Raw genomic sequence first — 27,545 nt, 5'->3', positions numbered from 1 at the left:
TCCTGACATGCGTTTGTTCCCAGGCGACTCTGCCACCTGATCTCAACATTACGAGGATGCACTGGGCCAGCTGGTTGCACGTTCCCCTGCCCATTTGTTCTCTGCCCCTCATTGGGGCACAGTCCTCCTCATCTGATGATCCACCTCCAGATTGAACAATTCCCACTGTTGTACAGCAGACCAGATGCAATGACCACAGGTATTAGCTTCCATCTGTTAGGACCGGCTCATGAAAGCCTTTCACACAATAACTCAGAGCAAATGGGGCCCGAGCATCAGTGAATAACATTTAGATGAACCCTTCTGCACAAGCTGCAAGTAACACCCCTTGTTAGGACACACAAATAACGTCAGAATTAATAAAGAGCAAAAATAAAATTTGCACCTCCAACTCCTTCATGAATCAATGTCTGCCGCCCTTTTAAACCTGCCGGGTTCCCGAGATGCTCCACGACCTTCGATTTATGGCCGTAAAATCAGACGGCGCACGTAAAATTGCTGTCAACTGCTTCTTCAAGTACTTTAATGAGCTTTCAATTGCTTATCGTCGGGCAGCGAGTGCAGACTCGATCTCACTCGACTTCCTACGTTGGTTAAATGGTGTCTGCGCGTAATGATGCTGGGGACCTGGCCCGACGTCATCGTGCTCCATTTTACCTTCAGGATGCCCCCGATGGGACCCAATTCCTGAAGGTAAAATTCCGGCCAATGGGTAAGGGATTGTCAGAAGGCATCTGGAGTGCCCATTGTATGTAGTTTTATAACTGCAACATTGCAGTAAAGACATAAAAAAAAACTTTAAGCTCTTTACATTTAGTCACACTCAACCCATTGCTTAAAATTCTCTTCTTCCCACTTTCTTATATACTTTTACTTTCCTTCTGAAAGTAATGTAATCAATTGATTCTTGCCCCCTTCTCTTTTTAAAAAAAAATTGAAGTGGAATTGCTGGAGTAGATTTTCCAGTGCTGTTTCTGTACAAGGATTTAACACATCTGCACTAAATGTTTCTCAATGTTCTTGTTAAAAAGAAATTAAACTGACTTTGGGATTTATAAGTACATCATACATTCTTTAAAAAACAGCACAAGTCAAAATATATCCTGTCGGTTAAATCTTTTTAAGGATGAACTGAATAGGCCACTTGTAGAAATTGAATGCTATGAAGAAAAATGCACTTGTCTAGCACCTTCGAAACCTTTGGGATGTCCTAACGTGCCTTATTTTTATTATGTGGACAAACAGTAACCAAATTTGTGCAAAGCAAGATCCCCAAGGAGCGATGAGAAAAATGAGCAGTTAATCTGTTTTGGTGATGTTAGTTGAGGATGGACGCTGAAAGATCCCTGCTCTTCTGCCAAAAATTGATTTTTTTTTATGACCACCTGAAGAGGCAGACAAGGTCCCGATTTAACACCTTATCTGAAACTGAATGCATCACTCCCTCAGGACTTTACTGTCTGGAGTAGGGGTTTAATATGGGAATATGAATGAATACAGAGGCTGTCTGGCTCGAGTCTTGCTAAGACCATGGGAATGTCACCTTTAGAACACAACTGGTTGGACTTGCACAGTATTATATTTATAGTTTTATGTCTTTTGGAAATCTAGGAAAAAATCCAGCTTTTTGAGGGAGAATTATTTTATGGCTTGTGGTCATTCATCCCTTTTAGGATTTTACATAAATTACAAAAGGATTGGATAAGTAATAAACATATTGCTATGGATTTGTTTTTCTCACTGTTTTAAGGATAGTATTAACCTATTTATTTTAATTAGCTGACATAGGGAATTGATCAGAAGAATTATTACAGCATGATTTCAATCCAGAACTCGTAAGAGTTATTTATAAATCTGGGACATTTCAAAGGGATTGGAGTTGCATGTAGACTAGAGCAGGTAAGAGTGGCAGATTCTTTTCCATCCCTGAAGGTCATTCAGTGAAGTGGTTGGGTTTTTGCTAGTTTTATACTGTTGCTCATTGGGATGGGATTTGAACACTCAGTCCTGGGGTTTTAAGAGAAGCTGTACACTATTTAGAGAACTGTGTATTACAATTTTCAGAGAGTGGATATAGTATGGAAAGAACATACAAAAAGCTCCCACTGCCTCCTTTGGATCAGCAAATTCAGGAAAATTGGATAAGTATTTGGAGGAAAGATTTGATAGAATGGTACAAGAGGGATTGTGAGGTAAAATATTTACTGGATGCTGGGACTGGCCAGATGGTCTTTGGTGTATGTTCCGGTAATTAATCTGTGCTATTTTGGTGAGAAAGTGTCATTGAATGAAAGGGCCTGCACCCAGATCTTGAAGTCTCACAAAATGTTTCTCTCTTTTGTAGCTAATTAAGAAAGTTATTGAGATCGGTGATACCTCCTGCCTCCTACCCATAATGGACATCTTTAAGTCAGAAGATCGAGATCTAATGCAGAAACACTGTCACTCCAGTGCCATGTCAATCCTACAAAATAAAGAAGGTGATACATATGTAAAGGAAGCAGTGGCCTTTCTTTCTCTGGCCATCATTTCATCAGGTTAGTGGCCGTGGTCTCATTTTTAGACTCGACTCAGTGAGATGAAATTTGGAGCATTAGCTGAATCCTGATCCAAGAATGACTGTCAATGGAGGTGGGGGAAAATGAGGAATCTAAAAATTCTTCTTCTTTTTCTAAGAAGAATAGATTCAAGAAGTTCAAAAACAGTCCATTGTGGCAAATTTAACAACAGTTCTTAGGCAAAAAGGTATTCTTACTATTCTTTCTTGGGCACTGTAAATTGATCAAAAATGTAAGTATAGTAATAGAATATTCACCCCTCAGGCCTGAATTGCCATTCAATTAGATCATGGTTGATTTGTGCCTCTACTCCATAACCCTTGATACCATTAGCTAACAAAAGTTTATCGATCTCAGTCTCCAATTTTCCTAGTATTCATAGCCTTTAAGGTGGGAAGGAGAAGGAAAAGGAAGAACATTCCAGATTTCTACTACTCTTTGTGTGGAAACAGTACTTCCTCATTTCCCTCCTAAATGGCTTAATTTTAAGATTATGACTCTTGATTCCCCCACCAGAGGAAATAGTTTCTCTGCATCTACCCTATCAAATCTTTTTTTTAACATTTTAAACTCCTTTATGGAGATAAGAAATGGTTGTGAGCCATTTGTAGTAATCTAGAGAGAAAAGAGTTCAGTGAAAGGATCACCTAAACTTTCATTCTATATCTTAAAATTTTAAAGAGGAAATGAGCCATCCAAACCTGCACGGACCCAGATGTATTTCCTGGGCTATGCTGAGTTAGATGCCCTAAGCTGGGGAAGTGGTAGGGGATCTACCATTGACTTTGGTGCCCCCTGGCCATGGTAGAGGAAGAAAATTTACTAAGAGCTCTCAAAGTGTATGTGCTTTTTGGGCAAGAACGATTGGACTTGGTTGGCATGCTTTCATGTCCTCCCAACCCATAAACTAATAACTGCTAGAATTTCCATGTAGCCTGGCACATGAAGAGTAGCAGAACAAAGTACCAGAGCTAGAGCTGTACCCCACGAGGGTCACTGTTCAGAGTTTTAAGATTTCATGTTTTTGTTTAAGGTCTTAAATAATAATAGAATTACAGTTGAGGCCTGAAATAGCTAATTTAATTTTGAACACTCTTTCAGCTGTTATTATGTTATTATTTGCTTTGCGTAATGGATTTGCATATGATTCCACGTTATCTGTCATATGATCATTAAGATTACATTTACAGATGGTAAATGCAGTGTTTACTACCAAGACCACCAGTGAAACTGTCGTCTTCCACCTCTGAAACATTGCTATTCTTAGCCCCATGCTGCTAAAACTCTCATCCATGCTCCTGTCACCTCTAGCCTCTTCCAACCTCATCCTTTCCACTTCTAAGTTCTACCCTACTGCAACTCTTAACTACAAAGGACCTCTACTGTCTACACCTTGTCTTGTTCATCTATTGCCACACTTTTTGCCTACCTTCACTGGGACCTCATTCCTCATTGGCTTATACTCCTCTTCAAATCCATTTAGAAAATTTGCATCTTCAGTAGAGAAGGTAAATTCTGTTTTTGTATGGGGGTATAAAATGATAAATTTTTTTAGAATCATAGAATGCTTACAGGACAGAATGAGGCCATTTGGCCAGAAGAGTCCATGCCAGCTATCTGTAAGAGCATCCGGCTGGTCCCACTCCCCTGCCCTTTCCCTGTAGCCCTGCAATTTTCTCCCCTTCAAGCACTCATCTAATTCCCTTTTGAAAGCCACGATTGAATCTCCCTCCTCCACCTTTCAGGCAGTGCATTCTAGATCATAATTACTCACTGCATTAAAAAGTTTTTCCTTGTGTCATGCGTGGTTCTTTTGCCAATCACCTTAAATCAGTGTCCTCTGGTTCTAGACCCTTCCACTGATGGGAACAGTTTCTTTCGATCTACTCTGTCTAGACCCCTCATGATTTTGAACACCTTTTATCAAATCTTCTCTCAACTTTCACTTCTCTAAGAACAACCCCAGCTTCTCCAATCTATACACGTAATTGAAGTCCCTTCTCCCTGGAACATAGTAAATATTTTCTGCATCCTCTCTAACACCTTCATATCCTTTCTAAAGTTTGGTGCCTAGAATTGGACACAATGCTCCAATTGTGGCCAAACCAGTGTTTTATAAAGGCTCACCGTAACCTTGCTTTTGTACTCAATGCTATTTAAAAAGCTCAGAATCCTGTATGTCTTTTTAACTGTTCTCTCAATCTGCCTTGCCACCTTCAATGATTTGTGAACATATATCTACAGGTCTCTCTGTTCCTGCACCCCCTTTAGTTTATATTGCCTCTCCTCTTTCTCCCTAACAAATTTCATCTGCCACGTGTCCACCCGTTTCACCAGCTGCCTGTGTCCTCTTGATATCTATTTCCATCCTCCTCACTGTTCACAACATTCCAAGTTTTGTGTCACCTGCAAATTTTGAAATTGTGACCAAATCCAAGTCATTACTATATAACATGAAAAGCAGTAGTCCTAGCGATGACACCTGGGGAACCCCAATGTATACCTTCCTCCAGTCCAAAAAACAACCGTTCACCACCACTCTGTTTCCTGTCCTTTAGCCAATTTTGTATCCATGCTGCCATTGCTGCTTTTATTCTATGGGCTACAATTTTGCTGATAGACTCATTATGCCCTTGCCTTTTGGAAGTCCATATATACCATATCAACTGCATTGCCTTCATCAGTCCTCTCGGTTACCTCATCAAAAAACTCAACCAAGTTAGTTAAACTCAATTTGCCCTTAACACATCATGCTGGCTTTCCTTAATTAATCTACACTTATCCAAACGACTTGTTAATTTTTTTCCCACATTTATGTTTCTAAAAGCTTCCCCACCACCGAGGTTAAACTGGCCTATATTTGCTGGTTTTATCCTTACACCCTTTTTGAATAAGGGTGTAACAATTGCAATCGCCAGTCCTCTGGCATCACCCCCATATTTCAGATCATCGAAGATTATGGCCAGTACCTCTGCAATTTCCACCCTTATTTCCCTCAGCCTCCGAGGATGCATCCCATCTGGACCTAATAATTTATCTGCGATAAGTACAGCCAGCCTTTTCAAATTTTACCCATCCAGTATCTCAACTACCTCTTTTTACTATTTAATATGGAAGAAGTTTTCTTCGCCACAGTGAGTATTTGTTACTTAATTTCCTTAGTGAGAGCAGAAAAAATATGCAGAAGATATTCCAAAATACAATGTGGTCACATAAAACATCTCTGCTTGTAGCAGGGCTATGATAAATGGAGAGTGTCTATTCTATTATTGTTGGATACAATGAAGATCTGCTTGCCAGGACTCTAGAGCGAAACAAGCTTTCATTTGTAACCAAGAGTTTGGGTATTCCAGTGTCATAAAGCATGTCTGCTGGTTATTTTGAACAAATGTTTTCCTCTTTCTATGTTCCACTCTGTGTTGCACGTGAAAATGTTTCTCTGTAGCTTTCTTTAAAGGCCGCCCTGTGTCTTACTTAAAAGACGCTGCATTTTATTAATAAACCATGAAGATTTTTGTTTTTAAAGAAACCTATTTTATTTTTTTATTTTATTTAGAGATACAGCACTGAAACAGGCCCTTCGGCCCACAGAGTCTGTGCCGACCAACAACCACCCATTTATACGAACGCTACAGTAATCCCATATTCCCTATCACCTCCCTACACTAGGGGCAATTTACAACGGCCAATTTACTTATCACCTGCAAGTCTTTGGATGTGGGAGGAAACCGGAGCACCGGCGAAAACCCACGCAGACACAGGGAGAACTTGTAAACTCCGCACAGGCAGTACCCAGAATCGAACCCGGGTCCCTGGAACTATGAGGCTGCGGTGCTAACCACTGCGCCACTGTCCCGTCCAAAAAAACCTAGTTGAAGAACTATGACTGATTATTGCCAGATTGCATCGAAGTTGAAAAGAGTAGGAGAAAAGATGGGACAAATCTGGAAGTAGCATTTAAATGATGCCCAGCTTGGGTTTTATCCAAAAGGATAGGTGAGGGGGAGGAAAGAAAGAAAAGATAAAACTTCAGAGTGATTATCAAAATGAGACATGGGGAGGGAAGGTTTAAAATAGTGTTTGGCCACTACCATACCTGACAGACAATGTCCCAGACACTGCCATCACGATCCCTGGGTATGTTCTGTCCCACCGGCAGGACAGACCCTGCAGAAGTGGTGGCACAGTGGTATATAGTAGGGAGGGAGTTGCCCTGGGAGTCCTCAACAACGACTCCGGACCCCATGAAGTCTCATGGCATCAGGTCAAATATGGGCAAGGTAACCTCCTACTGATTACCACCTACCGCCCTTCCTCAGCTGATGACTCAGTACTCCACCATGTTAAACACCACTTGGAGGAAGCACTGAGGGTGGCAAGGGCACAAAATGTACTCTGGGTGGGGGACTTCAATGTCCATCACCAAGAGTGGCTCGGTTGCACCACTACTGACCGAGCTGGCCAAGTCCTAAAGGACATAGCTGCTAGACTAGGTCTGCGGCAGGTGGTGAGGGAACCAACACGAGGGAAAAACATACTTGACCTTGTCCTCACCAGTCTGCCTGCTGCAGATGCTTCTGACCATGACTGTATTGGTAGGAGTGACCACCGCACAGTCCTTGTGGAGACGAAGTCCCGCCTTCACATTGAGGATACCGTCCATCGTGTTGTGTGGCACTATCACCGTTCTAAATGGGATAGATTTCGAACAGATCTAACAATGCAAAACTGGGCATCCATGAGGCACTGTGGGCCATCAGCAGCAGCAGAATTGTACTCAACCACAATCTGTAACCTCATGGCTCGGCATATTCCCCACTCTACCATTACCATCAAGCCAGGAGAGCAACGCTGGTTCAATGAAGAGTGCAGGATGCCATGCCAGGAGCAGCACCAGGCATACCTCAAAATGAGGTGTCAACCTGGTGAAGCTACAACATAGGACTATCTGCGTGCCAAACTGCATAAGCGGCATACGATAGACAGAGCTAAGCGATCCCATAACCAACGGATCAGATCTAAGCTCTGCAGTCCTGCCACTTCCAGCCATGAATGGTGGTGGACAATTAAACAACTAACTGGAGGAGGTGTCTCCACAAATATCCCCATCCTCAATGATGGGGTAGCCCCGCACATCAGTGCGAAAGATAAGGTTGAAGCATTCGCAACAATCATCAGCCAGAAGTGCCGAGTTGATGATCCATCTCGGACTCCTCCTGAAGTCCCCAGCATCACAGATTCCAGACTTCAGCCAATTCGATTCACTCCGCATGATATCAAGAACCAACTGAAGGCACTGGATACTGCAAAAGCTATGGGCCCTGACAATATTCCGGCAATAGTACTGAAGACCTGTGCTCCAGAACTTGCCGTGCCCCTAGCCAAGTTGTTCCAGTACAGCTACAACACTGGCATCTACCCTGCAATGTAGAAAATTGCCCAGGTATGTCCTGTACACAAAAAGCAGGATAACTCCAACCCGGCCAATTACCGTCCCATCAGTCTACTCTCTATCATCAGTAAAGTGATGGAAGGTGTCATCAACAGTGCCATCAAGCGGCACTTGCTTAGCAATAACCTGCTCAGTGACGCTCAGTTTGGGTTCCGCCAGGGCCACTCAGCTCCTGACCTAATTACAGCCTTGGTTCAAACATGGACAAAAGGGCTGAACTCAAGAGGTGAGGTGAGAGTGACTGTCCTTGACATCAAGGCAGCATTTGACCGAGTATGTCATCAAGGATCCCTAGCAAAACTGTGGTCAATGGGAATCAGGGGGAAAACCCTCAGCTGGCTGGAATCATACCTAGCGCAAAGGAAGATGGTTGTGGTTGTTGGAGGTCAATCATCTGAGCTCCAGGACATCACTGCAGGAGTTCCTCAGGGTAGTGTCCTAGGCCCAACCATCTTCAGCTGCTTCATCAATGACCTTCCTTCAATCATAAGGTCAGAAGTGGGGATGTTCACGGATGGTTGCACAATGTTCAGCACCATTTGTGACTCCTCAGATACTGAAGCAGTCCGTGTAGAAATGCAGCAAGACCTGGACAATATCCAGGCTTGGGCTGATAAGCGGCAAGTAACATTCGCGCCACACAAGTGCCAGACAATGATCATCTCCAACAAGAGAGAATCTAACCATCTCCCCTTGACATTCAACAGCATTACCATCGCTGAATCCCCCACTATCAACATCCTAGGGGCTAACATTGACCAGAAACGGAACTGGAGTTGCCATATAAATACCGTGGCTACAAGAGCAGGTCAGAGGCTAGGAATCCTGTGGCGAGTAACTCACCATCTGACTCCCCAAAGCCTGTCCACCATCTACAAGGCACAAGTCAGGAGTGTGATGGAATACTCTCCACTTGCCCGGATGGGTGCAGCTCCAACAACACTCAAGAAACTCGACACCATCCAGGACAAAGCAGCCTGCTTGATTGGCACCCCATCTACAAACATTCACTCCCTCCACCACCGACGCACAGTGGCAACAGTGTGTACCATCTACAAGATGCACTGCAGCAACACACCAAGGCTTCTTAGATGGCATCTTCCAAACCCGCGACCTCTACCAACTAGAAGGAGAAGGGCAGCAAATGGTTGGGAACACCACCACCTGCAAGTTCCCGTCCAAGTCACACACCATCCTGACTTGGAACTATATCGCCGTTCCTTCACTGTTGCTGGTTCAAAATCCTGGAACTCCCTTCCTAACAGCACTGGGTGTACCTACCCCACATGGACTGCAGCGGTTCAAGAAGGCAGCTCACCACCACCTTCTCGAGGGCAATTAGGGATGGGCAATAAATGCTGGCCTGGCCAGTGACGCCCACGTCCCATGAATGAATAAAAAAAAAACTACAGGCCATAAACGTCCTCTGAAAATTAGTGCCTGAGGTCGTCTTTTATATTCATGGGTAGATCTGCTTGAATCAAAGGTATAGAACCTCCTTAACATCTGACTCTAAAAGTAACTGCTTCTCCTTCCTATAGTGCATTTTACGTTGTATGCAAGGATAAGTTTTGCAACGGTATGCTACCAGTGTACCCCCTCATCTGCTGGGAGTATTTTCTGGGGAATCGTGCATCCCCCCCCCCATCCCATCCATTTTAACGGCTGAAAAATCTTGAGAGGTGAAAAGATGGGGAGATTCCCATTCTGACTCCTGGATGGTGCGGTTATACACTGGGTGTGAATTAGTAATCAGCTTCTGTGACTGATAATTGCCTTTTGCTGCAGACACACCAGCTCATCTCATCCAGAATATTGACAGTGGATTGTGTTTGTCTGAACTGTTAGTTTGAAAGAGCAATATTGCAATTTTCCAAGCTTCAAGGAAAATGAACGTACTCTACAATAATACCCACGGAAGTGAGACTGCCCCAACAGATGGGAAACCAATCCCATCCGATTGAATGAGACATTGATTCACTGATTGGGCAGGAACACACTCATAGCCCTTACTTAATTTAAATAAACAAATGCCATTTGCTATTTGTTTTTAAATTAGGAAACTGAAGCGAAGGTTCAAGTCCATATTTCAGGATGCCACCAAGGTTCCAAAGATAGACATGAGGTGAATCAAGGAGATCGTGATTAGATGATAGCGCAATAACCCATTCACAGAGCACTAAGGGTTAAATTGCATGTATACTAAAATCCCCACCTCACTCAAGCCTTGAGTGGCACTGAGTGCGCAGCCTGTTTTCAAGAATTCACATTGGTATTTGTCAGCCTGACCTCTTGTTTCATAACTAAGGCCCTACCAAATTCATGGTCAAATTTCACAGTCACAGCATTTTAAGAATCATGAATTTCATAATTTCATGTATTTATATCGGAAATTTCACTTCGCAACAAACCATGAAAATGATCTATTTAAAACAAAAAAAAGACAAGGAAGGTTTCTGGTTTCCAATGTCATTTATTGTATACTGAAAGACTGTTGTAAAAAGCTGATTATAAACTGGTCACATTACTTTCTGAAGTCAGTGGTTGAATGTGAGCATGGAGCAACCTGCAACTGTCTTTTTCTTCATTCTCTGTCTCTGTGCTGTGAACACCTGTCTGTGTTTAGACACAGCTCTCGCCATGTCCTCAATTGGTTGGAATTGTCAGACAGTGCTGTGCTAACCTTGCAAGTTGGGAATTCTGCATTCCACAGAGTTCCAAAACTGCAGCATAGGTAAAGTACAATCTGCTTCTTTTGTAATGTTTATATAAGTAGGAATCTCCAGCCTACAGATCTTATCAAAGCCAGGAATCATGTCAAACGAGTTTAAATCCACCATCAACAAGTGTATTTGTGCATAGTCAAAAATATGCACAGTTTTCAGGAATGCCGCTGAGGTTGTTGAAACCTCTGAGATGATTTTTCTTCACTGCTTGACTCTTCTCATTAAGCTGAGTAGCATTTAGAAGGGTTATAATATCTGTTAAAATCTGTGTTTTCTGTCGCAGTGTGAGCTCTTCTGAGACAAAGCCTCAATAGTATTTCATGTGAGCTGCATGATACTGTGCTGCCTGAAATCAAGAATTCCAACATGTAATTACTGGCTCTAGAGGAAGGGCAATGTCTTGTTCCCCAATTTCAGCGGCATTTGCAATGTGTTGCCTGTATCGAAGCTTTTGGCTAGGGCAGTGTTTGAAGATCTTTTGAATGTAGCTGACCAGTTTGTCAACTGTACCAAACACGCTTTTCCACAGCTCACTGACCAGAAAAATATGTGCATTACATGTAATATGGGCAGCATTAGATATTACACCTTGGAGCTCAGATTTGAAAGACTTTGCCATGTACGTTGCATTGTCACCAATGAAAGCAGACACTTTGTTGAAATCTGCACCAGAGTTTAAAACAGTTATGATTATCACTTGGGAAACTGGTGTAATTAAGAGCTTCTAAGTCGAAGTAGTCTGCGAGTGCTGTTAGTTTTCCTGACTACATCTTCGGCCTTACTAGACATAAAATCAAACAAACATACAGCACATAGTTGTCTTGCTCATCGGTGGGCTCATCACAAATAATTGCAAAAGACTCACATGTGTTAATCTGAGACTTCATCTCACAATGTGTTGCAAAAACCTTCAATAGATAGTGCTGTCGTAGTTTATTTGCACTTGGCAAGCAACCACCATTGTGCACATTACGTTGAATGAATACCTGCAGCTTTGAGCGATCAAGTTTTTCCAATAGTAGGTTGATGCTTGCAAAAGCATTCACAACTGTAACCAACTTCTTCTGAGCTCTCTGTCAATTTATTGAAAAGAAATGAAATTGTTGCGTGTTCGTTTTCCAGCAGTGCAGTGTCGGATGCTCTCTTTCTGCTACAGTGGCTTTCGGACTCTAAATGGTGTTGAACCATTGCCCGCCGTGTGTGATCCAATGAAACGCTGCAGCTTGCATTGCAACATTGGCATGTAGAATTTGGCTTCCATTTTCTTTCACTCAAGGTGCTGCTGTAATGGTTGTGGCTGTTTTTTGATTTGCTTATTCTGGCATTCTCACTTGCCTACTAATACTTGAGCCTGATCTCGCAAAACTGCACCTGAAGCCCTCCCTTGTCTACCAATCAGTGAGTTGAGTCTTGTGTCAATGGCTAAAATGCATGATTTTCACAACATGCCCAGCAATCAGCGAGGTGAGCCTTGTGTCAACCACTAAAATGCATGATTTCACAGAGGACCTGAGATTTCATGGTCCATGATGCATTTTTCAGCCAGCATGCTATTCAACCATGAGAATGACAACAACCAAGCTAAATTCTGCCCTTACTCAATGTCCTTATGGTAATAGTAATTCTGTGCTCCTGGCATGGTGTTGTGCTGACAGTGAGTGCAGTTCAGAGAATCGACTGCTGTGTTGTAGCCCTCCCTCTGATCTTTGTTACATGTGAGTATAGCTCCCACTTCTAGAGCAGGATCAGGGAATGTCCCTATTGTTTCTGATTAGTTGCTGGGTAGTTATCAGAAGCAGGGCACAGATGTTTTTTTAATCCTGTTCTGTCTAGGGGGCTGAGACTAATTATATAGCCATCAACATTGCTCCTCTGGTTTTGGTTAGGAAATTCCAGAGACAAAGCATTGAATCTAGGACCTCCTTAGAGTGCATGTTCTCCAGTGAATTTGCCAAGTGAACCTAGTTCAATATAAACGTATGTCTTGTTTATAATTTCTCCCAACCCATTTTCGCTGAGACCTTGTGTGTGTGCCCCTAACTAGTTAAAATTTAGTGCCGAGTCATACTGTTTAATCAATCATACTATTACATCTGCAAAATAGCTGTGTTGTTATAACTGACCTGTTTGATCTGGAAGATTGCTGGACTAATTTAATCCCTTTCTAATTGATGTGTTTATATAAATATAAAGGCAACGACTGAATTCTAAATAGATAAGTGAAGATTAACGTTGGCACCCTCAATACTAGAGGTAGGCAGGAAAGTGAAAGCTGTCAGCATTTGTTTAAAACAAATGATGGACGCAAATGGAAAGAGGTCCTTTGTTATATCCTTATATATATCCTATGCAAACCTGGTCTAGAGATTGTAGTGTTACGCCAGTGTGCTTTGTTTAATGATAATTTTCTTTAATCCACTGACTGGAAATCTGAATTTATATTTTTTTTAAAGACTAGCTAAATGGATGACTTGCTGGCAGCTTAAGATGATCACCTAATTTGCAACACTGTATCCTATGTTGCAAAGGACTGTGAGGAGGGAAATGAAATGGTTGCTTTTCCCAGCAAGAAGTAAGACCAGGAAGTTTAAGGGAACTGCATTTTCTTTTTCTTCTTTGCTATGTTTTGAATCACTGAATGACTATCGTGACAAGCCCAACTTGAAAGCTTTCAAATCCTGCCTGTTGACTTGACCACCTTTGCATGCTCCAGTTACAGTCAGAAACCCTGTTGGAGGAAATCATTCGCATCGCTGTCTCCAAGAGCCCAACCAAACCAGTCATCTACCTCTTCAAACTAAAAGCCTCAGGACCACTGAATTCAGCTAGAAGCCAACCGAATCATCAAACACCAGAGACTGCATGCCCCTTTTTTCTATGGACTCTAACTCAATCAATCTACCGTTCCCCACTTTGTAACCCATTTGTGTGTGTGAGCGAAGTTGGTGCGCCGTTTATTATTTTATTAGTTCGGTTTAGGTAAATTTAATTAAGCTCTTTGTTAACTCAAGAGAACCTGCCCAATTGGTTCTTGTTATGATCATAGTTTCATGCAGGCCCCCACCTGCCAAGACTGAGGCACACATTATTTTGCCCGATGAACATTAAAACTTAAAATTGTGGCTGGGAAGAAAAGAGGGCCTATCACAAGGAATTGCCAAGCTCCTGACTGGAAAGACATTTGCATGCTGGCAGACAGCATTGGAACAAGGGACCCAGTCCTTGCTTCCTCAATACACAGAAGTGGTCAGACCTGTTTTAGTCACATGACTAACTGACTGTTGGAGTTTTTTGAATTTGAACTTGCTGAGAAAAAAAAACTCAGAAAGCTGTTCACTCCTGGACTGGAAAAGGCCTCTCTCCTGTCTCCTCTCATCATGTTCTCACCAGCTTCGGAAACCACTGAAGACACGTAAACTCAAAGAGAGAAAAGTCTCCTACTTGAACAAGGTTTAAGAAGAATACTGGGCCCCAATGAAAAGTAAGAGCTGTCTACAATCAAAGACTCTACGGCGAGCTGGAAACACAGAAACAGTAACAGGAAACCCCCTTCAGAGACTGCCTCAAACCTCTATACTTAATTTTTCTTTTCTGTCCCTATTTGCATGTGTGTATCATGTGTGCATGCCAGTGTGGGTGTATCGTATATCCGTAGGCGTGAACCGAATTAGAGTTTAAGTTTAAGGTTTAATAAATTTCACTTTTCTTCTTTAAACCTAAGAAAACCTGGTGTGTTCATTTCTTCGCTTTATAATTGGAAAGTGGTGAACAAGGAGGGGGAGCTCGAAACACAGTGTGTTTAAAAATCAAACCCTGTTACAATAAGACCAGAAGACAGTAAAAGACCCCGAGATATATTTCTCACCTGGTCGTAACAATGGTAAGTAAGTAATCAAACGCCTGCTGAATTGGCCAGTACATCCACTTTAAGAAAGAATTAAACTTGTTGTGGTCAAACAAGGAGAGGGAAAAGAGGGAAGCCCTTCGACCCCTTTGCTTTACACTAAAGGATTGTGAGAATGATGAATGCACAGCCTCAAGTTACCAGATGCAGAATCAATTGAGATGTTTAAAAGAGAAATGAACAATTGCTTTGGAAGTAAAGGTTTTAGGGGATCGAGAAAGAGAGTGGGAACTGGGACTATCCAATAAATAGATGCATGTTTGGAGGGCAATAGAAGTTTATAATACAGAATGTGATCTTTTGTCCTCTTATTGTTGTATCAACTGTTTTTAAGAGTAATTTAGAACTAATCCATTGGCCTGATTTTCCTCTGCTTCAAATATTCAGTTATTTTCTTAAATGGTGTCTGCCTCCCTGTAGCAAAACATTCCATGTTCCAGCAGCCTTCTGTATAAGAAACAATTCCCTTAACCTCTCCTCACTCCCTTAATGCTTTAAAATTGATTTCCACTTGCCACTGTTTCCCCAACTAGAGGAAGTAGTTTTTCCCTATTCACCCTTTAAAAAGCTTTCATTTAATTCATAAAACCTCTTAAACCTCCTCTTGGCCTTCTTTGCTCCAATGCAAATAGTTCCAGCATCTCAATAGCTATTATCTCTGATCCCTTATATCATCCTGGTAAGCCTTCATTGTCTGCTGCCTTGAATGGTCGATTTGTCAATGTCTGGGCTCACACAGAAAACATACCCACTTTGGAGAGGGACAGGAAGGCAATCAGTTTCCTGGGGAGCCATCCTCCAGGATATTGGATTTGTTCTCTGGATGTGGGTGCTGCTGGCAAGACTATTTATTGTCCATCCCTAGTTACCCTGATGTAGTATTGGGCCTTCTTTAACGCCGCCCTCCTTGCGTTCATGGTGAACAGTGTTTGGGTAGTGAATATCAGAATTTTGACTATGTGATAAAGGAATGACAGATACATGTTTAAGCCAGAATGGTGTGTAACTTGAGCAGGAAGTTGGCAGGTGATCGTATTATAGAATGACTTAAAAAAAATCAGGAGGGAGAAACTAGAGCATGAGAAAGCTAGCTAGAAATATAAAAACAGATGGTAAGCGTTTCTACAAGCATTTAAAAAGGAAAAGAATAACTCAAGTGAGTGTTGGCCCTCTGGAGTGAGTGTCTGGGGAATTAATGATGGGTAACAAGAAAATGGTGGAAGTGTTGAACAGGTATTTTGTGTTGGTCTTCACTGTAGAAGACACAAAAAACATGAAAGGTACTTGGTAAAACAAGAGGTAAAAGGGAGGGAAGAACTTAAAACAATCTCAATTACCAGGGGAAAGGTACTGGGAAAACTATTAGAACTAAAGGCTGACAAGTCCCCAGGACCTGATGGTCTGCATCTTAGGGTCTTAAAGTGGCTGCAGAGATAGTAGATGCCATTAGTTGTGATCTTCCACAATTCCTGAGATTCCGGAAAGGTCCCAGCAAATTGGAAAATAACTAATGTAACACCTCTATTCAAGAAAGGAGGGAGGTAGAAAGCAGGAAACTATAGGCCAGATTTCAGATTTCCAACATCCACGGTGTTTTGCTTTTAGTTAAGTTGGTATGCAGGTACAGTAAGTGATTAGGAAGGCAAATGGAATGTTGTCATTTATTGTAAGGGGAATAGAATATAGAAGTAGAGAAGTTTTGCTGCAGCTGTACAGGGCCTTAGTGAGACTACATCTGGAGTACTGTGTACAGTTTTGGTCTCCTTACTTAAGAAAGAATAAAATTGCATTGGAAGCAGTTCAGAGAAGGTCCACTCAACTGATTCCTGGGATAAAGGGGTTATCTTATGAGGAAAGGTTGAACAGTTTGGGCCTAATATCGTTGGAATTTAGAATGAAAGGTGATCTGATTGAAACGTACAAGATCCTGAGGAGACTTGACAGGGTGGATGCTGGATGGATGTTTCCACTTATGGGAAAGAGTAGAACTAGGGGACGGTTTAAAAAATAAGGGGTTTCCCATTTAGAAGGAGATGAGAATTTTTTTCGTTTGAGGGTTGTTAGTCTGTGGAATCCACTTCCTCAGAGAACAGTAGAGGCTAGGTTATTGAATATATTCAAGGTTGAGTTAGATAGATTCTTGATAGACAAGGGAGTCAAGTGTTATGGGGGGCAGACAGGAAAGGGAAGTTGAGGCCAAATTCAGATCAGCCATGATCTTATCAAGTGGCAGAGCAGAATCGAGGGGCCTTACTCCTGCTCCTAATTCGTATGTTCATGACGTTGATATTTAGTGGAGGTCTTGGAGCTACGAGGTGCTGTTTAAGTTAGTGAGTTGCTTTGTATCCTGGAGGGACTGTGTGGTGGAAGTTGAGTTAGTTGCTGTAGAAACCGATCAGATTATTTGACCTGGATGGTGTCAAGCTTCTCGAGTATTCCTGAGTCTGCGCCAAATGAGTTCATGCCTTTAAGAGAAATGGGAAGAAGAATTGAGCTGAAAAAACCTTTTATATAATGAAGTATGAATAGAATATATGATGGGCAACAGAGAGTTAGTCAAAATTTCTATGATCAGCTAGCCATAACTTAATTGTACTTTTATCGCTGGTATGTAATGCAGCCAGACTTCCTTGTGGAGGTATGTATTGCATCTTAGTATGTTTAACTTTCCTTTTTTTTAAAAAAAGAACGAATGACCTCATCAAATTGAGGAATGTTGATGCTAGGAAATGAAACACTTTTTCCTATTTCAGGTGCCCAATTTCATCAAGGACTGCCAGGTCACCTCCTTGAAGCAATTCTCATTGTGTTAAAAGTTAAAACTTATTGCACCATTCTTTCCCAGGACGTCAAAACTGTGGATCTTCTCTTCCATCTATAGTCTACACACTTCTTGAAGCCAAGCTTCTTGTCATCTGACTACTATTACTTGATTTGTCTTGACTTCTCTCCAACTCTTTTCAACTGTGTGGTGCCTACACTACTTTTTAAATAACACATATTCCAAGCAGCTACAAAGTAAAGTTCCCACTGTTTTGTCCCAGTCTGATAAAAGCACCCCCACTTCACCAGTGTGAAGTGTCCACTGAGTTCACTGAAAGTGCGAAACAGCAAGAGAGGAGCAGGACATAAAGAGCCCGGAAGAGAGAAAGAGAGTGCACTGAGAGCGGGAAACAGCGAGAGAGGAGAGGGGCTAGCCACCGCCGCCGCCACCACCAGGTGCTCAGCAAGACAAATCAAGGTGTGACATCACAGGAAAGTCTGTAGGTAATTGGTGAGTATTTCTTGGTTATCTAAACCAGGAAATAAACTGATGTCATTTTTTTAGGTAAGGTTTATTACTACTAATAAATCCTACTAATACTTAATAAACCTTATTAATACCCTTATCTGTATTAACAGTAGTAAGATTTATTAACAAGGTTTATTAGTATTGTTAAAGGTTTATTAGCAGTAGCAAGGTTATTAACTAATAGATAAAGGAATTGCAGGGCTGCTCCAAACTCTAGAGTGCACATCCTGTGCTATGTGGCAACTCCAGGATTCTTCTCGTATCCTGGATAACCATATGTGCAGCAAGTGTCGTCAGTTGCAGCAACTTGAGATCCAGGTTTCGGAACTTGAGCAGCAGCTGGCATAACTGCGGTGCATCCGTGAGGTTGAGAGCTTCATTGATAGCACGTTTATAGATGTGGTCATCCTGCAACTTAAGAGTATGCAGGGAGAGACTGAATAGGTGACTGCCAAACAGTCAAGAAGAAGCAGGCAGGTAGTGCAGGAGACTCCTGAGTGCAACTCACTCTCCCAACAGGTATTCAATTCTGAATACTAGGAAAGTGATGATTTATCTGGGGAATGCAGCCAGAGCCAAGTCTATGGCACCATGGGTGGCTCAGCTGTACAGGGAGGCACAAGGAAGACTGGAAGAGCGATAATGGTAGGAGATTCGATAGTCAAGGGAACAGACAGGCATTTCTGTGGCCACAGACATGAATCCAGGATGGTGTATTGCTTCTCTGGTGCCAGGGTCAAGGATGTCACTGTATAGCTGCAGAGCACCCTGAGTGAGGAGGGTGAATAGTCAGCAGTCGGGGTCCACATTGGTACCAATGACGTAGGTAGAAAGAGGAATATGCTCCTGCAGAAAGAGTTTAGTGAGCTAGGTAAGAAATTAGCAAGCAGGACCTCAAAAATAGTAATCTCTGGATTATTCCTAGTACCACGCAAGTGAGTATAGAAATATGATGGTGCAGATGAATGCGTGGCTGGAAAGATGGTGCAGGAGGGAGGGTTTTAGATTACTGCAACACTGGGACCAGTTCTGGAGAACGTGGGACCTGTACAGGCTGGACTGGTTGCACCTCAACAAAGCTGGGACAAATTTCCTTGCAGGGCGATTTACTGGTGCTATTGGGGAGGGTTTAAACTAACATGGCAGGGGTGTGGAAACCAGGAGGAAATGTCATAGAGAAATAACAAGGTGCACAGAATACTGGGCGAGATAGATAGCAGTAGAATAGTAAGTTATTAGGTGGGGTCAGAGAAAGGGAGAAAATAATAAAGTCTAAACCAGGGTTAATCTGCATGTATATGAATGCAGGGAGTGTTGTTAATAAGATTGGTGAATTGCAGGTGCAGACTGCCACGTGGAAATATGATGATGTGGCTATAACAGAGACCTGGCTCAAAGAAGAGCAAGACTGGGTATTAAATATTCCTGGGTGCAAGATGTTCAGGAAAGGGAAAAAAGGGGGAGGGGTGATGGTATTGATTAAAGAGAGCATTGCAATGCTGGAGAAAAAGGATGTCCCAGAGAGGTCGAGGGCAGAATCTGTGTTGTGTGGCACTATCACCGTGCTAAATGGGATAGATTTCGAACAGATCTAGCAATGCAAAACTGGACATCCATGAGGCGCTGTGGGCCATCAGCAGCAGCAGAATTGTACTCAGCCACAATCTGTAACCTCATGGTCCGGCATATCCCCCACTCTACCATTACCATCAAGCCAGGAGACCAACCCTGGTTCAATGAAGAGTGCAGGATGGCATTCCAGGAGCAGCACCAGGCATACCTCAATGAGGTGTCAACCTGATGAAGCTACAACACAGGACTAATTGTATGCCAAATTGCTTAAGCAGCATGCAATAGACAGAGCTAAGTGATCCTGTAACCAACGGATCAGATCTAAGCTCTGCAGTCCTACCACATCCAGCCGTGAATGGTGGTGGACAATTAAACAACTAACTGGAGGAGGTGGCTCCACAAATATCCTCATCCTCAATGATGGGGGAGCCCAGCACATCAGTGCGAAAGATAAGGCAGAAGCATTTCCAGCAATCTTCAGCCAGAAGTGCCAAGTTGATAATCCATCTCGGCCCCCTCCTGAAGTCCCCAGCATCACAAATGCCAGTCCTCAGCCAATTCGATTCACTCTGCGTGATATCAAGAAACGACTGAAGGCACTGGATACTGCAAAGGCAATGGGTCCTGCCAATATTCCGGCAAGAGTACTGAAGACCTGTGCTCCAGAACTTGCCGGCCCCCTAGCCAAGCTGTTTCAGTATAGCTACAACGTTGGTATCTACCCAGCAATGTGGAAAATTGCCCAGGTATGTCCTGTTCACAAAAGGCAGGACAAGTCCAACCCGGCCAATTACCGCCCAATCAGTCTACTCTCAATCATCAGCAAAGTGATGGAAGGTGTCATCAACAGTGCCATCAAGCAGCACTTGCTTAGCAATAACCTGCTCAGTGATGCCAAGTTTGGGTTCCGACAGGGCCGCTCAGCACCTGACCTAATTACAGCCTTGGTTCAACATGGACAAAAGAGCTGAACTCGAGGTGAGGTAAGAGTGACTGTCCTTGACATCAAGGCAGCATTTGACCGAGTATGGCATCAAGGAGCCCTAACAAAACTGAGGTCAATGGGAATTGGGGAAAACTCTCTGCTAGCTGGAGTCATACCTAGCGCAAAGGAAGATGGTTGTGATTGTTAGAGGTCAATCATCTGAGCTCCAGGACATCACTGCAGGAGTTCCTCAGGGTAGTGTCCTAGGCCAAACCATCTTCAGCTGCTTCATCAATGACCTTCCTTCAATCATAAGGTCAGAAGTGGGGATGTTCAGCACCATCTGCGACTCCTCAAATACTGAAGCAGTCAGAGTAGAAATGAGACCTGGACAATATCCAGGCTTGGGCTGATAAGTGGCAAGTAACATTGCTGCCACACAAGTGCCAGGCAATGACCATCTCCAACAAGAGAGAATCTAACCATCTCCCCTTGACATAAAATGGCATTACCATTGCTGAATCCCCCACTATCAACATCCTAGGGGCTAGCATTGACCTGAAACTGAACTGGAGTAGCCATATAAATACTGTGGCTACAAGAGCAGGTCAGAGGCTAGGAATCCTGCGGCGAGTAACTCACCTCTTGACTCCCCAGAGCCTGTTCACCATCTACAAGGCACAAGTCAGGAGTGTGATGGAATACTCTCCACTTGCCTGGATGGGTGCAGCTCCAACAACACTCAAGAAGCTCAACATCCAGGACAAAGCAGCCCGCTTGATTGGCACCCCATTCACAAACGTTCACTCCCTCCACCACCGACGCACAGTAGCAGCAGTGTGTACTATCTACAAGACGCACCAAGGCTCCTTAGACAGCACCTTCCAAACCCGCGACCACAACCACTTCGAAGGACAAGAGCAGCAGATGCATGGGAACAGCACCACCTGCAAGTTGCCATCCAAGTCATACACCATCCTGACTTGGAACTATATCGCTGTTCCTTCATTGTCGCTGGGTCAAAATCCTGGAACTCCTTTCCCAACAGCACTGTGGGTATACCTACCTCACATGGATTGCAGCGGTTCGAGAAGGCAGCTCACCACCACCTTCTCAAGGGCAATTAGGGATGGGCAATAAATGCTGGCATAGCAAGCGACGCCCACATCCCATGAATGAATAAAACAAAATCTATTTAGCTAGAGCTAAGGAACAAAAAAGTTGCAGTTACATTGCTCGGTATTGTCTATAGGCCACCAACTGGTGAGAAGGATGTAGAGGAACAAATTTGCAAGTAAGTTGCAGAGGTGCAAAAATTATGGGTAGTTACTGGAATAGTAATAATGTAAAGGGCAGTGAGAGGGGTGGGAGTAAAAGAGGAGGTGGCATTACACTGTTGATTAAAGGGATGATATCTTGGAAGGTTCCTCTAATGAGGCCATATGGGTAGAACTTAAAAATAAAAAGGGGGCTATTACTTGGCTGGGAGTGTACTACAGGCCGCCAAATGGTCAGGGAGAGAGAGAGAGGAGCAGATATGTAGGCAAATCTCAGAGAGGTGCAATAATAATAGGGTAATAATAGTAGGGGATTTCAACTTCCCCTATATTAGAGGGGATAATATTAGTGCAAAAAGCTTAAAGGGGGCAGAATTCTTCAAGTGCAGATTTTTCCTTTTCAAGTTTCTATCCAATTCCGTTCTGAAAGTTACTATTGAATCAGCTTCCATCAACTTAAAGGCAGTATGTTCCAGATAATCATAACTTAGAATCATAGAATGGCACAGAAGGAGGCCATTTGGCCTGTCATCTCCATACTGGCTCTCTGCAAGAGCAACTCACCTAGTCCCACTCCACCACATTTTTCCCATAGCCCTGCAAATTTTTTCTCTTTATATAGTTATCCAGTTCTCTTTTGAAAGTCTCAATTGAATGTGCCTCCACCACACTATAAGGCAGTGCATTCCAGATCCTAATGACACTCTGTGTAAAAAAGAAAAAAGGGTTTTCCTCATGTCGCCATTGCTTCTTTTGCCGATCACCTTAAATCGGTGCCCTCTGAATCTGGATTCTTTGGCCAATGGGAACAGTTTCCCCCCCCCCCCCTTCTATTCTGTCCAGACCCCTCATAAATTTGAACACCTCTATCAAATCTCCTCTTAATCGTCTCTTCTCCAAGGAGAACAGATCCAGCTTCTCCAACCTATCCACATAACTGAAATTCCTCATCCCTGGAACAATTCTTGTTAATCTTTTCCATACCCTCTCTATCCAATGACTTAACATTGTCATGCCACTTACTTTGTTGAATAATGAATTTCTTTAATCCACTGACTGGAAGATCTGAATTTATATTTTTTGAAGAAATTTTAAAAGAACAGATAAAAAAAGATGACTTTGCTTGCAGGTTAAGATGGCCACCTAATTTACAACACTACATTGCATGGCCTGTGAGTAGGGAGACTAAATGTCTGCTCATTCCCCAGCAAGAAGCAAGACCCAGGAAGTTTAAGGGAACTACCTGTTCTTTTAGCAAGAAGAAATACTGCTTACTGCTATGTTTGAATCAGAGTGACTGTCATCTGACAAGCCCCTCCCCATCTGTGGTTTTAAGCCTGTGTTTCTCTGCAGCAGAGGGGAAGCTTCAGGATTCTGACATGTGCAGACCCAAGTGGAGGTCTCTCTCTCTCTCTCTCTCCCCATTTCAACTTACAAACTTCACTTTGTGTCTGATTAAAGCATAGCTACCCAACCCGAACCCAAGCAGACTCGACGACGTGTCGGGTTTGGGTCGGGTCTCTCTTCCGGGTCCAGCATTTGGACTCTGGTCGGGTCAGGCTGGACGTGGACATTGCTGCCTTTCTCGGGGAAGTAATCTTCAAATGAACGTTCAGGACATCAAGACGGGAAATGTGCAGTCTGGACTCTGTACTCTGCAGTAAAGCCTAGCTTACCTGACCAAACCTGACTACATGTGTCTGGGTCAGGTCGGGTATTTAAAAAAATTAAAGGACTCCGGGTCGGGTTCGGGTTGGCTATTGTCGGGTTTTAATTTTAAACCCGAGCCAGGCTTTAGGTCTGACCCCCTTTGCATGCTGCGACTAGAATCAGAAACTCCGTTGGAAGAAATCATCCACATTGTTGTCTCCAAGACCCACCGAATTAGTCATCTACCTCTTCAAACTAAAAGCCTCAGGACCACTGAATTCAGCTAGAAGCCAGCTGAATCACCACAGACAGTATACCCCTTTTTTATCCTTTGGACTCTAACTCAACCAATCTACCTTTCCTCACTTTGTAACCTATTTGTGTGTGTGTGTGAGTGAAAGCTGGCATGCAGTTTATTATTTTCATTAGTTTGGTTTAGGTACAATAAAGTTAACCTCTTTCTTAATTAAACTCCAGAAAACCTGTCCGATTGGTTCTTATGATCATAGCAAGTAAGTAAACAAACACCTACTGAATTTGTTAGTACAACCACTTTAAGAAAGAATTAATCCTGTTGTGGTCAAACAAGGACAGGGAAAGGACCCCTCCTCACTTGACCGTAACAACATCCTTCTGAAAGCGTGGTGCCCAGAACTGGACACCATACTGCAGTTGTGTCCAAACCAGTGTTTTATGCAGGTTCAACATAACTTCCTTGTTTTTGTACTCTGTGCCCCTATTTAAAAAGCCCAGGATTTCATATGCTTTATTAACTGCTTTCCCAACCTGCCCTGCAACCTTAAATGATCTGTGCACATATACCCCTAGGTCCGTCTGCTCCTGCACCTCCTTTAGAATTGTACCCTTTAATTTATATTGCCGCTTGTTCTTCCTACCAAAATGAATTACTTCACACTTCTCTGCATTAAATTTCATCTGTCACCTGTCTATCCATTCTACCAGCCTGTCTATGTCCTCTTAAACTTGTTGCAATAAAAATAAAGTTTATCCTCCTCTCCCTTCTGGTTCTTTTACCAATTATCTTAAGTCTGTATCTGCCAGTGGAAACAGTTTCTCCTTATTTACTCATACACCGAGATTATAAATATTGATAACACGCATGGGAAGCAGGTGTCACAACAACAACAACTTGTATAGTGGCTTTTATATACAAAACATTTCTTATTCAAAAAAAGGTGTAAATAAGCCCAATTGAGGCCAGTCAGTTTAACCTTGGTGGTGGGAAAGCTTTCAGTACTGATAATCTGGGACAAAATTAACAGTCGCTTCGACAAGTATGGATTAATTAGGGAAATCCAGCATGGATTCGTTAAAGGCAAATCGGTGTTCAACTAACTTGATTAAGTTTTTTTTTTGATGCAGTAACAGATGGTTGATGAGGGTAATGTAGTTGATGTGATGAATTTGGACTTACAAAGGTCGTTTGATAAAGTGCTACATAGACTTGCTAGGAAAATTGATGCCCATGGAATAAAAGGGAAAGCAGCAGCATGGAAATGAAGTTGGCTGAGTGACAGGGAACAGGGTAGTGGTGAAAAGTTGTTTTTTGGACTGACGGAAGGTATACAATGGGGTTCCCTGAGGTTCAGTACTAGGACCACTGCTTTTCTTGATATATATTTATGACCTAGACTTGGGTGTGCAGAGCAAAATTTCAACATTTGCAGATGACACAAAACTTGGAGTTATTATGAACTGTGAGAGGGATGGTGATAGAGTTCAAGAGGACATAGGCTGGTGGAATGGGGGGACTTGTGGCAGATGAAACTTAATGCAGAAACGTGTGAAGTGGTATAGTAGCAGGAAGGATGAGGAGAGGCAATATAAAATAAAGGATACAGTTCTAAAGGGAGTGCAGGGACAGAAAGTCCTAGGGGTATATGTGTACAAATCATTGAAGTGGGCAATAAAAACGAAGTACTGGAAATACTGAGCAGGTTTGGCAGCATCTGTGGAGAGAGAAACAGAGTTAAGGTTTCAGGTCTGTATTCTTTTATCAGAACTCAGGTGACAAGGTGGGTTGAGAAAGTATTTAAAAAGGTGTACAGGATCCAGGGCTTTATAAATAGAGGTATAGAGTACAAAAGCAAGGAAATTATGGTGAACCTTTATAAGACTCTAGTTCAGCTTCAACTAGAGTTTTGTGTGCAATGCTGGTAGTATTCCTGAAATGTTAACTCTTATTTCGTAGATTCAAAAAGTTTACAGCACAGAAAGAGACCACCTGGCCCATGGTGCCTGCGCCAGCTGAAAAACAAGCCACCCAGCCTAATCCCACTTTCCAGCAATTGGTCCGTAGCCCTGCAGGTTACGGCACTCAAGGTACATATCCAGACACCTTTTAAATGAGTTGAGGGTTTCTGTCTCTACTACCCTAAAAGACAGTGATTTCCAGACCCCTACCACCCTCTGAGTGAGAAACTTTTCCTCATCCCTCCTCTAATCTTTCTACCAATCACTTTAAATCTATGTCCCTAGTCACTGACCTCTCTGCTAAGGTAAATAGGCCCTTCCCATTCACTGTATCCGGGCCCCTCACAATTTTGTACATCTCAATCAAATCTTCCCTCAGCCTCCTCTGTTCCAAGGAGAACAACCCCAGCCTATCCAATCTTTCCTCATAGCTGCATTTTTCCAGTCCTGGCAACATCCTCATAAATCACCAACCCTCTCGACTGCAGTTACATCCTTTCTGTAATGAGGTGACCAGAACTGCACACAGTACTCAAGTTGTGGCCTAACTAATGATTTATACAGTTCCAGCATAGCCTCCCTGCTCTTGTATTCTATACCTTGGCTAATAAAGGAAAGGATTTTATGTGCCTTCTTAACCACCTTATTGACCTTTCCTGCTACTATCAGGAATCTGTGGACATTCACTCCAGGTCCTTCACTTTCTCTACACCTCTCAGTATTCTCCATTAATTGTGTATTCCTTTGCTTTGTTTGACCTCCCAAATGCATCACCTCACACTTCACTGAGTTGAATTCCATTTGCCACTTTTCTGCCCACCTGTCCAGTCTGTTGATATCTTCCTGCAGTCTACAGCTATCCTCCACGCTATCAACCACAGCCAATTTTTGTGTCATCTGCAAACTTCTTGGTCATGCCCCCTACATTTATGTCCAAATTGTTAATATATATCATAAAAGGCAGGGGACCTAGTAAAGGCCTGCTACCGGACCCAACGACGTGTCAGGGTCGGGTCGGGTTGCACTTCCGGGTCCAGCATTCGGGTCGGGTTGGACACGCTCTATCATAGGTAAGTGGCTCCACTGTTAATATAATTTTTTGACTAGGAAGATGGTTTTGCTACAGTTATTTTAAGCTTGTGCAGATCAGCAACAAGGGAAAAATGGAAGGTAAGTTAACTGATGGTTGGGTCGGTTTAGGCGCGGGAAAAAATGGAAGGACTCGGGCTGGGTTGGGCTCAGGTCGGATGTGGTTCTGTCGGGCTCAGGTCGGGTTTTTTTTTTTGCAGACCCAAGCAGGCCTTTAGGACCTAGTACTGAGCCCTGCGCAACGCCACTGGGAACAGCCTTCCAGTCGTAAAAACATCAGTCAGCAATTACCCTTTGTTTCCTGCCACTGAGTCAATTTTGTATCAAGCTTACTACATTTCGCTGGATCCCATGGGCTTTTTTTTTTAACCAGTCTACCATGTGGGACCTTGTCAAAAGCCTTGCTAAAATCTATGTCGACCACATCAACTGCACTACCCTCATCAATCCTTCTTGTTACTTCTTCAAAATATTCAATCATGTTAGTCAGACACGATCTTCATTTAACAAATCTATGCTGACTATCCTTGATTAATCTGTGCCTTTCCAAGTGACAGTTTATCCTGTCTTGCAAAATTGATTCCAATAATTTGCCCACTGCCGAGGTTAGACTAGCCTGTAATTATCCAGTCTATCCCTCACACCCTTTTTAAACAAAGGTACAATGTTTGCAGTCCTCTAATCCTCTGGCACCACACCTGTATCCAGTGAGGATTGGAAAATGATGGTCAGACCTTCCACTATTGCCTCCCTGGCTTCTTTTAACAGCCTGGGGTACATTTCATCTGGCCCTGGTGATTTATCCATTTTCAAGGTTTCTCCATGGATGCTGCCAGATCTGCTATTTCTGGCATTTACTGTCTTTATTGCATATTGGAAATCTGAC

At 42.9% G+C, this 27,545-nt stretch overlaps 1 protein-coding gene across 1 annotated transcript in view; it reads left to right on the top strand.

The window, feature by feature from the left end:
- The window catches only part of ttc34 (tetratricopeptide repeat domain 34), a 104,464-nt gene that overhangs the window by 28,181 nt on the left and 48,738 nt on the right, over window positions 1-27,545 (top strand). Inside the window, exon 4 of the mRNA XM_068016761.1 lies at window positions 2,345-2,537. Coding sequence (XP_067872862.1) covers window positions 2,345-2,537 — 193 coding nt within the window. The remainder of the gene's footprint in view (window positions 1-2,344; window positions 2,538-27,545) is intronic.

Source organism: Heterodontus francisci, chromosome 37 (assembly GCF_036365525.1).
Source record: "Heterodontus francisci isolate sHetFra1 chromosome 37, sHetFra1.hap1, whole genome shotgun sequence".
NCBI classification, from domain to species: Eukaryota; Metazoa; Chordata; class Chondrichthyes; order Heterodontiformes; family Heterodontidae; genus Heterodontus; species Heterodontus francisci.
The sequence above is the reverse complement of the archived record's forward strand: the minus strand, read 5'-3'. Positions and strand labels throughout refer to the sequence as shown.